The 13,675-nt window shown below is 42.2% G+C and overlaps 1 protein-coding gene across 1 annotated transcript; it reads right to left on the bottom strand.

The window, feature by feature from the left end:
* Positions 1–9,126: 9,126 nt before the first annotated feature.
* Positions 9,127–12,312, bottom strand: LOC103720057 (acyl transferase 4-like). The gene is made up of 2 exons (XM_008809585.5): positions 11,766–12,312; positions 9,127–10,162 (listed from the first exon to the last, which is right to left on the bottom strand). The coding sequence occupies exons 1-2, from the start codon at positions 12,171–12,173 to the stop codon at positions 9,326–9,328; spliced, it is 1,245 nt and encodes a 414-aa protein (XP_008807807.4). The 5' UTR covers positions 12,174–12,312; the 3' UTR covers positions 9,127–9,325.
* Positions 12,313–13,675: the final 1,363 nt, after the last annotated feature.

The raw sequence follows: 13,675 nt of genomic DNA, 5'->3' as shown, positions 1-13,675 counted from the left end.
CCATCTTTTGCACCGCTACCGCGTCCCTCCACCATTCACCACCGCCTCATCACCCACACCTCACCGCTCCCTCCCCCGCACATATCCCCTCTTATCCCCATCCGCCACCCTCGCTTCCTTCGTCCTCCCAACACCAGAAACCCCCCTTCTCACTACAACCACAGTGATCCCACTGCAGTCTCGGCCTACCCCTTTCGGGCCCAACAGGGCGTGGCCCACTCAGCCCGCGCCCTAGTCACTCACCAGCCCACCACACCACCGGAAGCAGGCCACTCATTTCTCTCTTCTGAGGTCCAATCCCTCAGGCCTACAAAACCTGTAGGCCTCTTCAAGTTGAGGGCCCAGCAAACCCGCCGATTTGCTGTGATCAGACTCAAGTTGAAGCCAATTAAAACCAATTGAAGGGTCCATCAGTTACAACTGCACTCCTGATCATCACCCACGAGCACATGATTTTGGTCGACTACTTCACGACAGGTGATAGGTTTCTACTTTTTCTGGCTTGTTTATCTAATTATGTTCTAGTTCTCTTGCATGACAGTCCTATTTTGAAACTTATTTTCTTGTCAAACTGCAAAACCTAGAACATTTACCACCACACCCGTCCTACCCACCATTTAAATCTAAATATTAAATTAGCACACCTTAGCGACAGGACAGTTCTCAACATCCATAGATCAGATTACTTTCGAACTTTGAATGACCGTAAAACGTGTTTGCAACCTAATTTCTTATAGTGACTAATTTTCTACTTTAATTCTGAAATAACCAAAGTGCAAATTAGTAATATTTGATTTTAAGTTATTTTGTGAAAACTTGCTGATTTTCGAATCCATAGTAGATTGTATTAATAGGTTGTTCTGCATTGCATGTGGTATGTTAGGGTTCATTAGTAACATTGCATATCATATCACCAACTAGAGTAGTCCCTGTATGCCAACCCGTAGTGGTAGAGAGTACCTCCTTACTGACTCTCAGACCCCTTTACCCACCATGGACCCCAGAGTTTTACAAGATATTTTGGAACAATTAGCTGCATTACGAGTTGATCAAGATGAATTCAAACGGGAGATCCGTGCTCTAGTGCAACACCCTAGGACTCCTGAACCGTCAACCCCAATCGCAGCTTATCCCGAGTTTGGTTTGACCACACCACCTGTAGCTTTTTTCCATCCCCCTAGGAACCAACTTCCTCCTGATCACCAGCGCGATCTTGACGAGCGACTACTTCGTACCGTCTGAGTAGATGCTCCCACATTTGCTGGTCAATTAGAGCCGAGTGTGTACCTTGATTGGAGAGCAGCCATGGATAACTATTTTGAGTGGTATGAAATGACTGATGATCGAAAAGTACGGTTTGCTAAAATAAAGCTTATTGGGCAAGCTCACTGGTACTGGCATAACGTTGAACATAGGCATGAGACCCAGAGGCTTCCACGTATCACAACCTGGAAGGATATAAAAGAAAAACTGAATAAGAAGTATCTGCCATTCTCTTACCGACAACGCCTTATGGATAGGTGGCAGAAACTAACTTAAGGAACTTCAACCGTTGCCGATTGCATTGCACGATTTGAGAAGTTTCACATGAGGTGCGGTGTAATCGAAGAGGAGACTGTTACTCTTTCTTGGTTTTAGGCAGGACTCCGCGAGGAGATCCAGAAAGAATTAATCCTTTGAGAGATTACCACCCTTGGCCAAGCATACCAGTTGGCTCAAGATGTGGATAGTTTCTTATGAATCCCTGTAGTGAGGCGTATCGACTCTCGTTCCATACCCCCAGGAGCCCGACCTAATCAAAGCTATCTCCCGCAATCCAGACCACTTTCCAACCATCCTAACCAGCCCGGCTCTAGCCAAACACCGACTAGGTCATTCCCGATGCCTGCTCAAAGTATGTCAACTGATAAAGGAAAAGGCATATTAGGGTCCAACCCGCCCTCAAGAAGCCAAACCCAGTGTTTCAGGTGCCAAAAGTTTGGCCATATTGCGTCCCAATGTAATGCCAAGACCTATCAAATGACTGAACTGGAAGCAGAAACCCAGGAGACTGAATATGTCGAAGAAGTCTATGAACCAAACATCGAGGATTTTGTAGAAGACTTTGGAGACGAATAGACCGGATTAGAGTTTGTTCAGAATGAATCCCAAATTGAACCCACTGATCGGAATGACCAAAACCCTAGGCTTCATGTGGTTCGGTGTACTCTAGCCCAAACCAAGACCGAACAAGATTGGCGTAGAACCTTCCTATTTTATACGCTTATTAAGATAAATGGTAAAACATGCAAAATTCTATTTGATAGCGGGAGTTGCATCAATGCCATTGCATCTGGAGTTGTTTTCCGCCTTGGTCTGAAATCTACCCCTCATCCAAACCCATATAAGGTAGCCTGGTAGATAAGACGTCCATATCGGTGTCGGAAAGATGCCTTGTTCCGATTCAATTCTTATCGTATAAAGATGAGATCTGGTGCGACTACCTTCCGATGGACGTAGGTCAAGTCATTCTAGGAAGACCTTGGTTATATGATAGGGACGTCACCCTTCATGGTCGGTCGAATTCGTGTAGCTTTCTATTCCAAGATCGGAAAATTATACTGAATTCATTGCCTCCTAGAGATCCCGCCCCTAAAAAGAAGGGTGCTACACCACGAAAAGATGAGTCACTTCACATCATTACTTCGAAAGAGGTAATGAAAGATATTGAAAGCCAATCACCTGTGTTCGCCCTTGTGGCTAGGGTTATCAATGTGGAGTCAACTCCCAAGCACCCGCCCGTAGTAGTTCCCCTGTTGGAGGAGTTTCACTCTGTTTTTCCTAATGATCTTTTAGATGCACTTCCTCCGATGCGGGATATCCAGCACGTAACTAACCTCATTCCTGGAGCATCCTTGCCAAATCTTCTCCATCATAGACTCAACCCAAACGAGCACATTAAACTGAAACGTCAAGTTGACGAACTCTTCACTCGAGGGTATATTCGTGAGAGTCTGAGTCCCTGTGCTGTACCTGCACTCCTCACTCCCAAGAAAGATGGCTCTTGGAGGATGTGCGTCGATAGCCGTGCTATCAATAAAATCACGGTTAAGTATCGTTTTTCCATTCCTAGGCTGGACGACCTTTTAGACTATATGTCTGGTGCTACAGTTTTTTCCAAGATCGACCTAAAGAGTGGGTACCACCAGATTCGGATTCATCCTGGGGATGAATGGAAAACTGCATTTAAAACCAAAGATGGACTCTACGAATGGTTAATAATGCCTTTTGGATTAACAAATGCTCCAAGTACTTTTATGAGGGTGATGACACAGATCTTTTGACCTTTCTTGAATAAATTTGTTGTTGTATATTTTGATGACATCCTCATCTATAGTCAAACTCAAGAGCTCCATCTCTCACACTTAAGGCAGGTTTGTGATATCCCGCGGAAAAAAAGCTTCTTTACAAACCCTAAGAAGTGTGCCTTCCTGACTGAACACGTCACTTTCTTAGGGTTCATAGTGTCTTCCAAGGGTGTCTCCGCTGATCCGGAAAAAGTAAGCGCGATAGTCGATTGGCCTGAGCCCAAGATCCTAGCAGAAGTACGTAGTTTTCATGGCCTGACTACTTTCTATCGTCGCTTCATTAGAAATTTTAGTTCAATAATGTCTCCCATTACTAATTGCATGAAGAAAGGAGACTTTATCTGGACTAAATCGGCATCCTAAGCATTTAAAGAAATTAAGAAAAGGATGATCGAAGTGCCTGTCTTACGCCTTCTCGATTTTACTAAGGTATTCGAGGTCGCATGTGACGCCTCTGGCATTGGCATAGGTGGCGTGTTAAGCCAAGAAAGTCATCCTATCGTGTTCTTTAGCGAAAAATTAAGTGACGGCGGGTTGCGTTATTCCACCTATGATAAGGAATTCTATGCGGTAGTGCAAACTTTGCGACATTGGCGATACTATTTGCTACCGCAAGAATTTGTCTTGTATTCAAACCATGAGGCTTTAAAGTATTTTAACTCCCAAAAGAAACTGAACCATCGACACGGCCAATGGATTGAGTTTTTGCAAGCCTATACTTTTGTACTGAAACATAAAGCTGGAGTTGAGAACAAGGCTGCTGATGCGCTCAGTCGACGGATCTTCCTCCTATCCTTGATGAGCACTGAAGTAATTGGTTTTGAAAGGATCAGAAAAACAATATACCACTTGTCCCAATTTTAGTGATGTATACCTGACCCTATGAGATGGAGTAGAGAGAGAACAAGATGATTTCTTTTTACAAAATGATTATCTCTTTCGCTCCGACTGATTGTGTATTCCTCGAACCTCATTGAGAGATTTCCTAGTATGGGAACTACACGCTGGAGGACTGTCTGGGCATTTTGGGAGAGACAAAATCATTGAAATGGTGGAAAGATGTTTCTTCTGGCCGAGTCTCAAGAGAGATATGGCCAAAATTGTCAGTCAGTGTCGCACATATCAACTAGCCAAACAACGTAAACAGAACACTGGTCTTTACACTCCACTATCTGTTCCTGATTGTCCTTGGCAAGATGTTAGCATGGATTTTGTGTTGGGGCTTCCACGTACCTCTACCAAACACGATTCTATTTTCGTAGTGGTGGACCGATTCTCTAAAATGGCTCATTTTCTCACCTATTCTAAGACTTCTGATGCTTCTAGGATTGTGAAACTCTATTTTGACGAAGTTGTTAGACTCCATGGCCTCCTAAAATTTATTGTGTCCGATCGGAATATTAAATTTATGAGCTACTTTTGGAAAATCCTTTGGCACATGATGGACACCAAATAAAATTTTTCTCTGCCTATCATCCCTAAACTGATGGCCAGACAGAAGTTGTCAACCGAAGTCTAGAAAATCTTTTAAGATGTCTGGTAGGTGAGCATGCTAGAACTTGGGATCTCGTGTTACCAACCGCCGAGTTTGCATATAATAGTTCGGTCAATCGGACCTTAGGCATGAGTCCTTTCGAAGTAGTGAATGGATATAAACCTAGGCAACCCATAGACTTGATTTTCATGTCTCATCAACATAGAGTCTCTGAGTCTGCACAATCATTTGCTTCACACTTGCATTCATTGCATCAGGAGATCAGCAAACATATTCACTCTAATAACTTAAAATATAAATTTCTTGCTGATTTGCACAGACGTTATAAAGAATTGAATGTAGGTGATTATGTCATGGTAAGAATTAGACCTAAACGACTTCCTTCGGGAACGTTCAAAAAGTTGCAATCTCGTAGTGCGGGACCTTTCAAAATCCTAAAGAAAATCAGTTCGAATGCTTATGTTGTAGATCTTCCTGAAGACTATGGGATTAGTGCGACATTTAATATTGAAGATTTAGTCCCATATAAGAAGTCAACATTCATTCCTTCTGACCCTTTTGTTGATACACCCGCTTTTGTTGATCACCCTACTCCAGCACCTGCTATTGAGCCTCCACCTCCATAGTTTCATGCATGCAGAGAACACATAGAACATATATTAGATGAGCAGATTATATCTACCACGAGTGGAAGCTACCAACGTTACCTTGTTTGGTGGAAAGTCGACCCGAATCAGATGTGACGTAGATTTCGCGAGCCGAGTTGCAGCGCCTTGACCCTGATCTTCTGGAGCAGTACGACAGCCGGCCAGATCTGCACTCGACGGGGTCGAGTGTTTTCCACCCGGGAGGAGTTGATGGGGATATCAGATAGGCCACCATTTTATTTGCATATTTGTTTTATTTTTATTTCTGGGTTTATTTGCATTTTAGGGCTTATTTGTATTATTTGTGGGCTTATTAGGATTTATTTCTGTATAAGGAGATTTATGCAAATTGTGTATTTGGGCCCTATATATAGGAACCTATTTTCATGATTAGGGTTTCATGAAGAATTAAGAATTTCTTTCCCCCACATTTTCTCCTCCTCTCTTCCTCCTTCTCTTCTGCTCTTTCTCTTCCTCTTCCTCATTCTTTTCTTCCTCTTCTTCTGTTCCCATCTTAAAGCTACAACGTGCAGCAATCCCAACAATACATTCTCATCACTGCAGCCATTGCTCCCTCCCGGTTCGGCATCAGGCTTTCTACAATGTTGTATTGAGAAAAGATTGCAAGATTTTATGGCAAATGTTCTCAATCTCATCTCGAAGTGTACAGCGTTGAGGTTGGGGAAGAACTTGGTCAGAAGATGGAGTACAGAATATTTTGCACCACAAGGCTGTATAGGCCTCGGATCTCCATCATATCATCCCATCATAGAAATGAACGACTTTCAGACAACCACCAATATTTCTTGTGATATACCTTGTTTGACCATGTTTGACGGCCGTCTCCTTGATGGGATGATGCAGTGGTAATCAAGGCCTATATAGCCCCCTTTGATGCAAAAGACATACCGCAGAGGATCCAAACTCATGGTCCAATTGTTTTGAGAAATTCAAAGTGGTCCAGTTGTTCACCGCCTCGATGGAATGATGCAGCGGTAATCAAGGCCTATACAGCCTCCTTTGATGCAAAAGACACACCGCAGAGGATCTAAACTCATGGTCCAATTGTTTTGAGAAATCCAAAGTGGTCCGGTTGTTCACCACCTCGATGGGATGATGCAGCGGTAATCAAGGCCTATATAGCCCCCTTTGATGCAAAAGACACACCGCAGAGGATCCAAACTCATGGCCCAATTGTTTTGAGAAATCCAAAGTGGTCCGGTTGTTCACCACCTCGATGGGATGATGCAGTGGTAATCAAGGCCTATATAGCCCCCTTTGATGCAAAAGACACACCACAGAGGATCCAAACTCATGGTCCAATTGTTTTAAGAAATTCAAAGTGGTCCGGTTGTTCACCGCAATGCAAGCATTTGCAACTAATAGATCTCCATCCTCACATATCTGATAGATATTAGGCAAAACAGAGGATAGTGAGAGTTCACCTATCCACCTATCCTCTACAGCTGGATTATTGTAACATTGCCTAGAGTGAAGCCGAAATTTCAAGCTTTCTGAATAGTCCAGTCAATTTAGAACTAGGGTTACTTGGTCAGAGCTTGGGTCGAAAGGTGCAATTTCATTTTGAATACATGTTGTATATGGACCACTGAGTGAAATTGAAATCACAAGGTAGGATAATGAGAGTTCACCTGTCCATCTAAATAAGCCATTTTGTGGACAGATTGGATATGGATCACCGAGTGAACATGGTGAGAGTTCACCTGTCCATCTATCTTCCGAAATTATTAATCACTGAGTATTTTGTCCACACTTTTACTATCATTTATTTGGATTATAACACATATATGGTTGCCATTTTCCGATCAAAGCTTTTGTGGATCAGGTTATAGATGATATCTACATGTTCTAGGTGCAGTGGATCCACTCTAAGATCATGTTACATGATCAAGCTATATTACCCCAAACAAGCCATCCGTTCCACCTGCATCCAACTGCATTCAAAAATAGTTTTAGTTGTGAGTGAATCTGAAAGCTCATGCCAAACACTATGATATCATACAGAAGAATTGGAAAATTGCTGGATGCCGCCATTGGGATCCAAGCCAGTAGGAATTCATGTATTTCCATTTGCCTATAGTTTGGCATGGCTCTGGTTATCAGCCAGCGTGGAGCATTAAGGGTGCGTTTGGTTAGTGACCGAATTTGCAATTGCAATTAGTTTTAGAATGAATTAAAATGAAAATCGGAATGGTCATATTCGCAACATGTTTTTTTTGTGATTGTAATCAAAATCAAAATCGAAATAGGATTTGAATATTAGAAAAGAGTAAAAATTGGATTTTGAAGAATTGGGGCATCTCCATGTCTATCTGGAATCCGAATGGGAATGAGACTTTTCCCAACCAAACAGCTGAAATGAGAGTCCCTCATTTCTATTTCCATTTTAAAGCTCAACTCTCTCCAACCAATTATGCCCTATGTTCCGATCTGTACTCAGACTAGAATGATATAGCTGCCAGATCTGACTACAACCTCAGCCATCTTTGCCGGACTCCACTGCGACATGTTATCAATTGAAACGCCTTGGGCAGCTAGGCTCATCCGTCTTCGTATTGTTCACATTAATTGCTTATCATATTGTGTACCTGCTTTCAACCTTCCTTCAAGTGAGAAGAATGGGATATAACATATCAGTGGAACCGAAGACACCACACATAAGCGAATAGGATGCGTTACGAAGTACAACAAAATACAGATCCGGTGCCTATGTCCCAAGGATATCATGTTACAAGTTTTAGCCAAATTGAAAGCAGCTACTCTGGTTAAACGAATTTTCTTTTGTGTTCAACAAACAGACATGTTACAAACAGATCACAGTAGTTGACTGGATACGGAGAGAAGGTCCGGATGGAGACGAGCATCCGATACTTCGCAAGATCCGCAGTCTGGCAAGGAAGACAAGTTTTTTTCAGGTAGCACATGTTTATTGGGAGGTGAACAGTGCGGTAGACTGGGTCGCCTTCTTCGTGGCCTGGCATTCAGATGGAGTGATTTGGACCAGGGTTGGAGATATACCTCACCCTCTGTATCACCTTCTTCCTTTTGATTTGGCAGGCTAGACTCATGTGAGATCTATATGAATGCCTTTTTCAATCAAAAAAAAAAAAAGAAGATCAAGTTCCGAGGATATCCTCCTTTCTTATCCCAGTGCTTGGATTATTTGGAGAAGAAACTGAATTAGTAAAGCCTTTCAGAGTAGCTTGGGATAAGCTAGCTGTTGCAATCTGCTGGACTTTTTGGAAGGAAAAAACAATAATTCTTTTCCCCCCACCCAAGGAGAGAGCTGCCAATGCTGTAGTACTCATGGCTCCTCTTCAAACATGGGTTCAGTTTGGGTAACTCCAAAGAGCAAGAAGCTCATTTATTGTTATGGATCTCCTTGTTTCTTTTCTTCCTTGGTTTTTTATATCCTTCTTCCTTTTTTTCCTTTCTTTCTTCTTCCTAATCCTGTATATATATATATATATATATATATATATATATATATATATATATATATATATATATATATATATATATAAATAAATTGAATGGCTTTTAGCCTCCCCTTCTAACAAAAATAAAAAGAAAGAAAAAAGAAAAAGAAGACATGTTAAATAAATGGCATGACCTATGCTTACAACTTGAACCCCTGCAACCTTTATTCAAATAACATGATTCAATTCACAACACTCTTCTAGTAGTAAGACTCAAGACAAATCACACTCTTAGTAGATAATTGAAGAACCATAGAATAACTACAAATTGTTGTTGAATGCCCACATCATACACACTTGAATCTTTCTAGAAGGACTGCACTTCTTAGTACAAGTTCAGAAGGTCTTCATCTCATCTTGGAAGGCTTCCAAGTGCTCCTTCTCGACGCACTGCGTCATCAACCGAGCACCATTCTTGGGCTTTGGTGGTGCTCCAATGATGGCCACCGCCATGAACTCGTAGTAAGCAAAAGGTATGACATGGATGGGCATCCCCCAGCCATAGTCGACCTCAAGGAAGCCCAGCCGAGTCCAGTCTGAGACAAACAACGAGTCGTATGTGAATGAGAGCTCATAAGGATCCTCCATGAAGTCTCCGGCCGCCCACTTGGCGAAGTCGGCAGGCAGCCTAGCCTTCGCATCCCGGATTATCTTCACAATGTCGGCGAGCTCCGCCGACACCACTCGACCGCTAGCGGCGGTGACGGTCACTGGATAGAAGCAGTTGCCGTAGTAGCCACCCTCTGCAGGAAATACCTGGTGCAACAAGTGGCGAGTGCTGGCGAAGAAGCAGACATGCACGTCGACGTCTGCGTCCAGTTTGATGGCCCGGGTGCGAGCCTGCCAGGTCTTGGCAATGGCGGCGTCGAAGGTGGAGCATCTCTGGCCGGTCTGCTCGAAGAACTGGGCCTTGACCTGGCTGATGCGGTCCTGAGAGATGTCCATGGTGGAGTACTGGAGCTTGAAGGAGGGGAAGGCTGGTGGGGGTCCAGGAGGGAGCTTGGGTGGGTTGGGGATGAGTTCCCGGGACCAGACCGGCTCGACAGTGGGCTTGGCTAGGCGGCGAGCAAACTCTCCGACGGCGTTGATGAACTGAGCTGCGCCGAGGCCGTCGGCGATGGTGTGGACGGAGATAAGGCCCACGACGAATCCGCCGCAGGTGAATTCTGTTACCTGAGATTGGGAGCTGGAGTTTAAGCTTTGCAGGAATCAGGTTGTATACTTGTATGAATAACTCCATAGAAAAAAATTCAGGATGGAATGTGGAGAAGATAGTGTACCGTCCGTTGCTTCTGGATGTGAGCCTCTAAGATTTAGATCAAGACATGATCCATTGATGAAGCGAGTTTACGCTGATCTTTGTATCTAATTATGCTGGGGATTTTGGTCCAGGTTTAGGATCGAAAACCAACCAAGATTTATTTAGTGACCATAAAGATTTATTTTGGTCCAGGTAACTTTCTGATCCGACTACTTTAGGTATTAAACCCAACAAAATTGTTGGAGAATGGTACGTACCAGCCCTTCAGTATTTTGAAATAAAACGTATGTACAAAGAAGTTAACAGTATAGTAGGCTGGATGGCATCATATATTGCTAATCATCTGAAATGTACGTTATGGTACCAGTCCTTCAGTATTTTGAAGTAAAACATATGTACAAAGAGGTTAACAGTTTAGTGGGGTGGATGGCATCATATCTTGCTAATCATCTAGAATGTACGTTATGGTACCAGCCCTTCAGTCTTTTGAAGTAAAACATGTGTACAAATAAGTTAAATCTTGGTTATGAAATGTATATGTTATGGATGGCTGTTATAGATATTTCTTTCAAGTTTTGATTTAGTTTATTTTTTGATGTTGATTAGTTTAATTAATTTATTTTTTATAAAAAAATGATGAACAAATTTTTATTATTCAAAACCCTACTTTTCTAAATAAAGGGTTAGACTGGGCCCATCATAGGACAAATCTAAAAAAAAAAAAAAAAAAAACAGAAAAGGGCGTGTCTAAACCCACCTATGCCTCCTTGCCGCGTCAAGGTTGAGGGAGTTTTTACCTACTACTCGTCCAAGTCAAGTTGCCGACTACAGCTCACCCGGCCATTCAAATACTGTGGGCTGCTTCATAAGAACAAAAGATTAGGTGGTTAGACCCCTCTACAGCACAATCAGCGACGTATGACCTTTAACCTGATCTTAATAAAATGGGATTCTTCTGATAATTAACTTGTCTTAAAATTTTTTCAAAGTCACTCCACAAGGACCTAAAAATAATGAAGTCTGCATTGGTGGACTGAACATACAACACACTCACATCAATCTAAAAAAGTCATGCTAAACTCCCGTTTAAGAGAGAGGTTGGAATTTCTCCATAGAGGAAAATGCCGTGAAAGCATATGTGGTGGAATATTATTTCCCTATCAATAGTACACCATAGTAAAGGTCCAAGTAAAGTAGAAGAATCCTATAGCATAAAACCAAAATCTTGTACGGTTAATTCGGCATAAAACCAAAAGATATGTAGATTGAAGTTGCCTCCTTGATTGCTGCATTCAACTACATGATGAAAGAGAACAATGAGAAGCTCCTTTATTGCAAGTGATATCTGTTTAGCTCAATTAAGTTGGCTGATGGTAGATTATTGAGATGTCATGTAACTAAGTTTAGGTAGGTTAGCATCTCATGATGATGTAAATATACCCAACTTTCGCAAGCATTTGAGACATTATTTTTTCGATGTAGCATAAAATAATTGTGAGGATTAAGAAGCTACACCTGCATCATCAAAGGCAGATCAAGGGGCTCTATCTCCAGGCTAGGGTTTGGGAGGAGCTCATCTTGAGACACCATTAGGGGGTGGTCGAGGTACTTAATGTCTTCGAGGCTACAATTCGCTGTAGCCTCGACAAACCAAGCACCCTCGCCGGTGCAAGCGATGCGAACATCACCGTGCTCCGAGTCGATGAACCGCCCTGCGAAAGGGTAGTACTTGACAAGTGCCTTGGACAGTGCTTCCTTAATGATCTTGGCTGGCTCCTTCCCATGCTTGAAGACGTGCAGCGACCGCACCGTGTGCCTCAGCCCAGGTACACGGTCGATGATGGAGAGGCAAAGCATCTCAGATGGTGTCGGCTCGCAAGGTCCGACAAGGGAGTGGCCAGTTCTTATGACAGAGAAGCTCATGGTTGCAAGATCTTTAGGAGAGTATGCAATGTGGTTTGACTCCAAAGCCTTGTGAGCAAGAAACTATATGAGAAGATGCAAGACTTTCAGGTCGATATATAGATGGAGAGAATGCAAGTTGTTTCCCAACACGTTGCTCCATCTTGATCTTTTGAGAATTCCTTTTACAATTCCTGTAGTAGGTAACCTTGAGATATCCAAGTTGGCACCAAAACAAGGGAAACAAAACCATTTGACACATGCGATGGTTTCAGTTGGCCCCATGAGTTAGGGTTTTCAATCTACATACGTGTGCACATCTATCTTTGTCTAACACTGTAATTAAGCATGATCCAACTTTGGTATCTCTGGGAAGCAAGACTTGGTGACCACATGAATTGTTATCCGTTATTTTCAGCGTTCCACCAAGTCAAAAGCTTACGGGGTCTCACGTTTGCACTATAATTCAAATATCCTATCCCCTTGGAATCTATATCATGAGGCTCCACAAATCAGCGATTGACACGTACCCTTCTCGAGTCCAAACCATCTTTGATGTCTATTGAAACATGGTTTCGCACACTAAACAGGTTTCCCTCAAGGACGTGATCTTCTCTAGTTTGATTGGTACAGTACTGTAAAATGTCGCCACCAACCAGCTCATGCTTGGCTTGAAATTTGACTCAAGCTCGATCAGCTCGTTTGATTAGGAAGCCATCCAAGCTTGAATTAGACTAAGCTCACTCGAGCTCGGCTTGATTTAGCTTAGGAAATATAGTTATCATCATGTATAGAATATATTTAAACAAAATTAGTTTGAAAAACAGAAATATGATTTATGCAAAGTAAAATATGTCACAACTATAACTTTAAAATCTGCTAAATTGGTTTAAACGATAGAAATGAAAGTCTCGAAGGATCTCCGGATCTTAGATTTTTTAAAGATAAGTTGTGTGTAAGCAGCTTGAGTCTGGCTTGAAATTAGATAAGATGGATGGAGTTCTGCTCGATTGTGAACCAAGTCTGGTCCGAGCTAGACTAGCTTGCTCATGTTGGGCTCATTTAAATCACTTGGTGAGCGAAGGCTGAAGGCAGGTTTAGAATCTGTGCATTTGGATTACATACTGGTCGTATGTTAATCATTGTCCTTCGTTAATTCGTTGTCGGTGTGAAATGTAAATGAAGTATTGAATAATGCAAATCAATGACTGCATGATGTCCACCAGATTAAGCCCCACTGCACTTTCCCGGTTTGAGACTTCAACTAATTGGACACGAAAAGTACACGAGAGAAGACAATTCAAGCCACCTCTTGGTAGGTGCAAGTAAAATGGGATTATATCATCGTAATTAGCAACTCATAGAAGACTGTACATACTATATATATATATATATATATAAGTTTGAAAATCAACAATCATGATCCCTAATAAAGTACACGTGTTTGTTTATGTTGCCAAGTAATATATCAGAATACCATACTTTGAAACCTAGGATTGTAGGTTCATTGGTAAACTACTCAT

The sequence above is a fragment of the Phoenix dactylifera genome, chromosome 17 (genome assembly GCF_051530095.1).
Source record: "Phoenix dactylifera cultivar Ajwa chromosome 17, Ajwa_hap1_PhDact_Kaust_v1.1, whole genome shotgun sequence".
In the NCBI taxonomy this organism is placed as follows: domain Eukaryota; kingdom Viridiplantae; phylum Streptophyta; class Magnoliopsida; order Arecales; family Arecaceae; genus Phoenix; species Phoenix dactylifera.
Note: the sequence above shows the minus strand (reverse complement) of the source record. Positions and strands in the feature narration are given on the sequence as shown.

Bases quoted from the DNA above. Each gene is read 5' to 3' on its own strand.
- LOC103720057 (XM_008809585.5), bottom strand. From the start codon at position 12,173: ATGAGCTTCTCTGTCATAAGAACTGGCCACTCCCTTGTCGGACCTTGC. The intron at 10,163-11,765 runs GTGTAGCTTCTT...TCCCAATCTCAG, and splicing joins ATCTGCCTTTGATGATGCAG to GTAACAGAATTCACCTGCGG.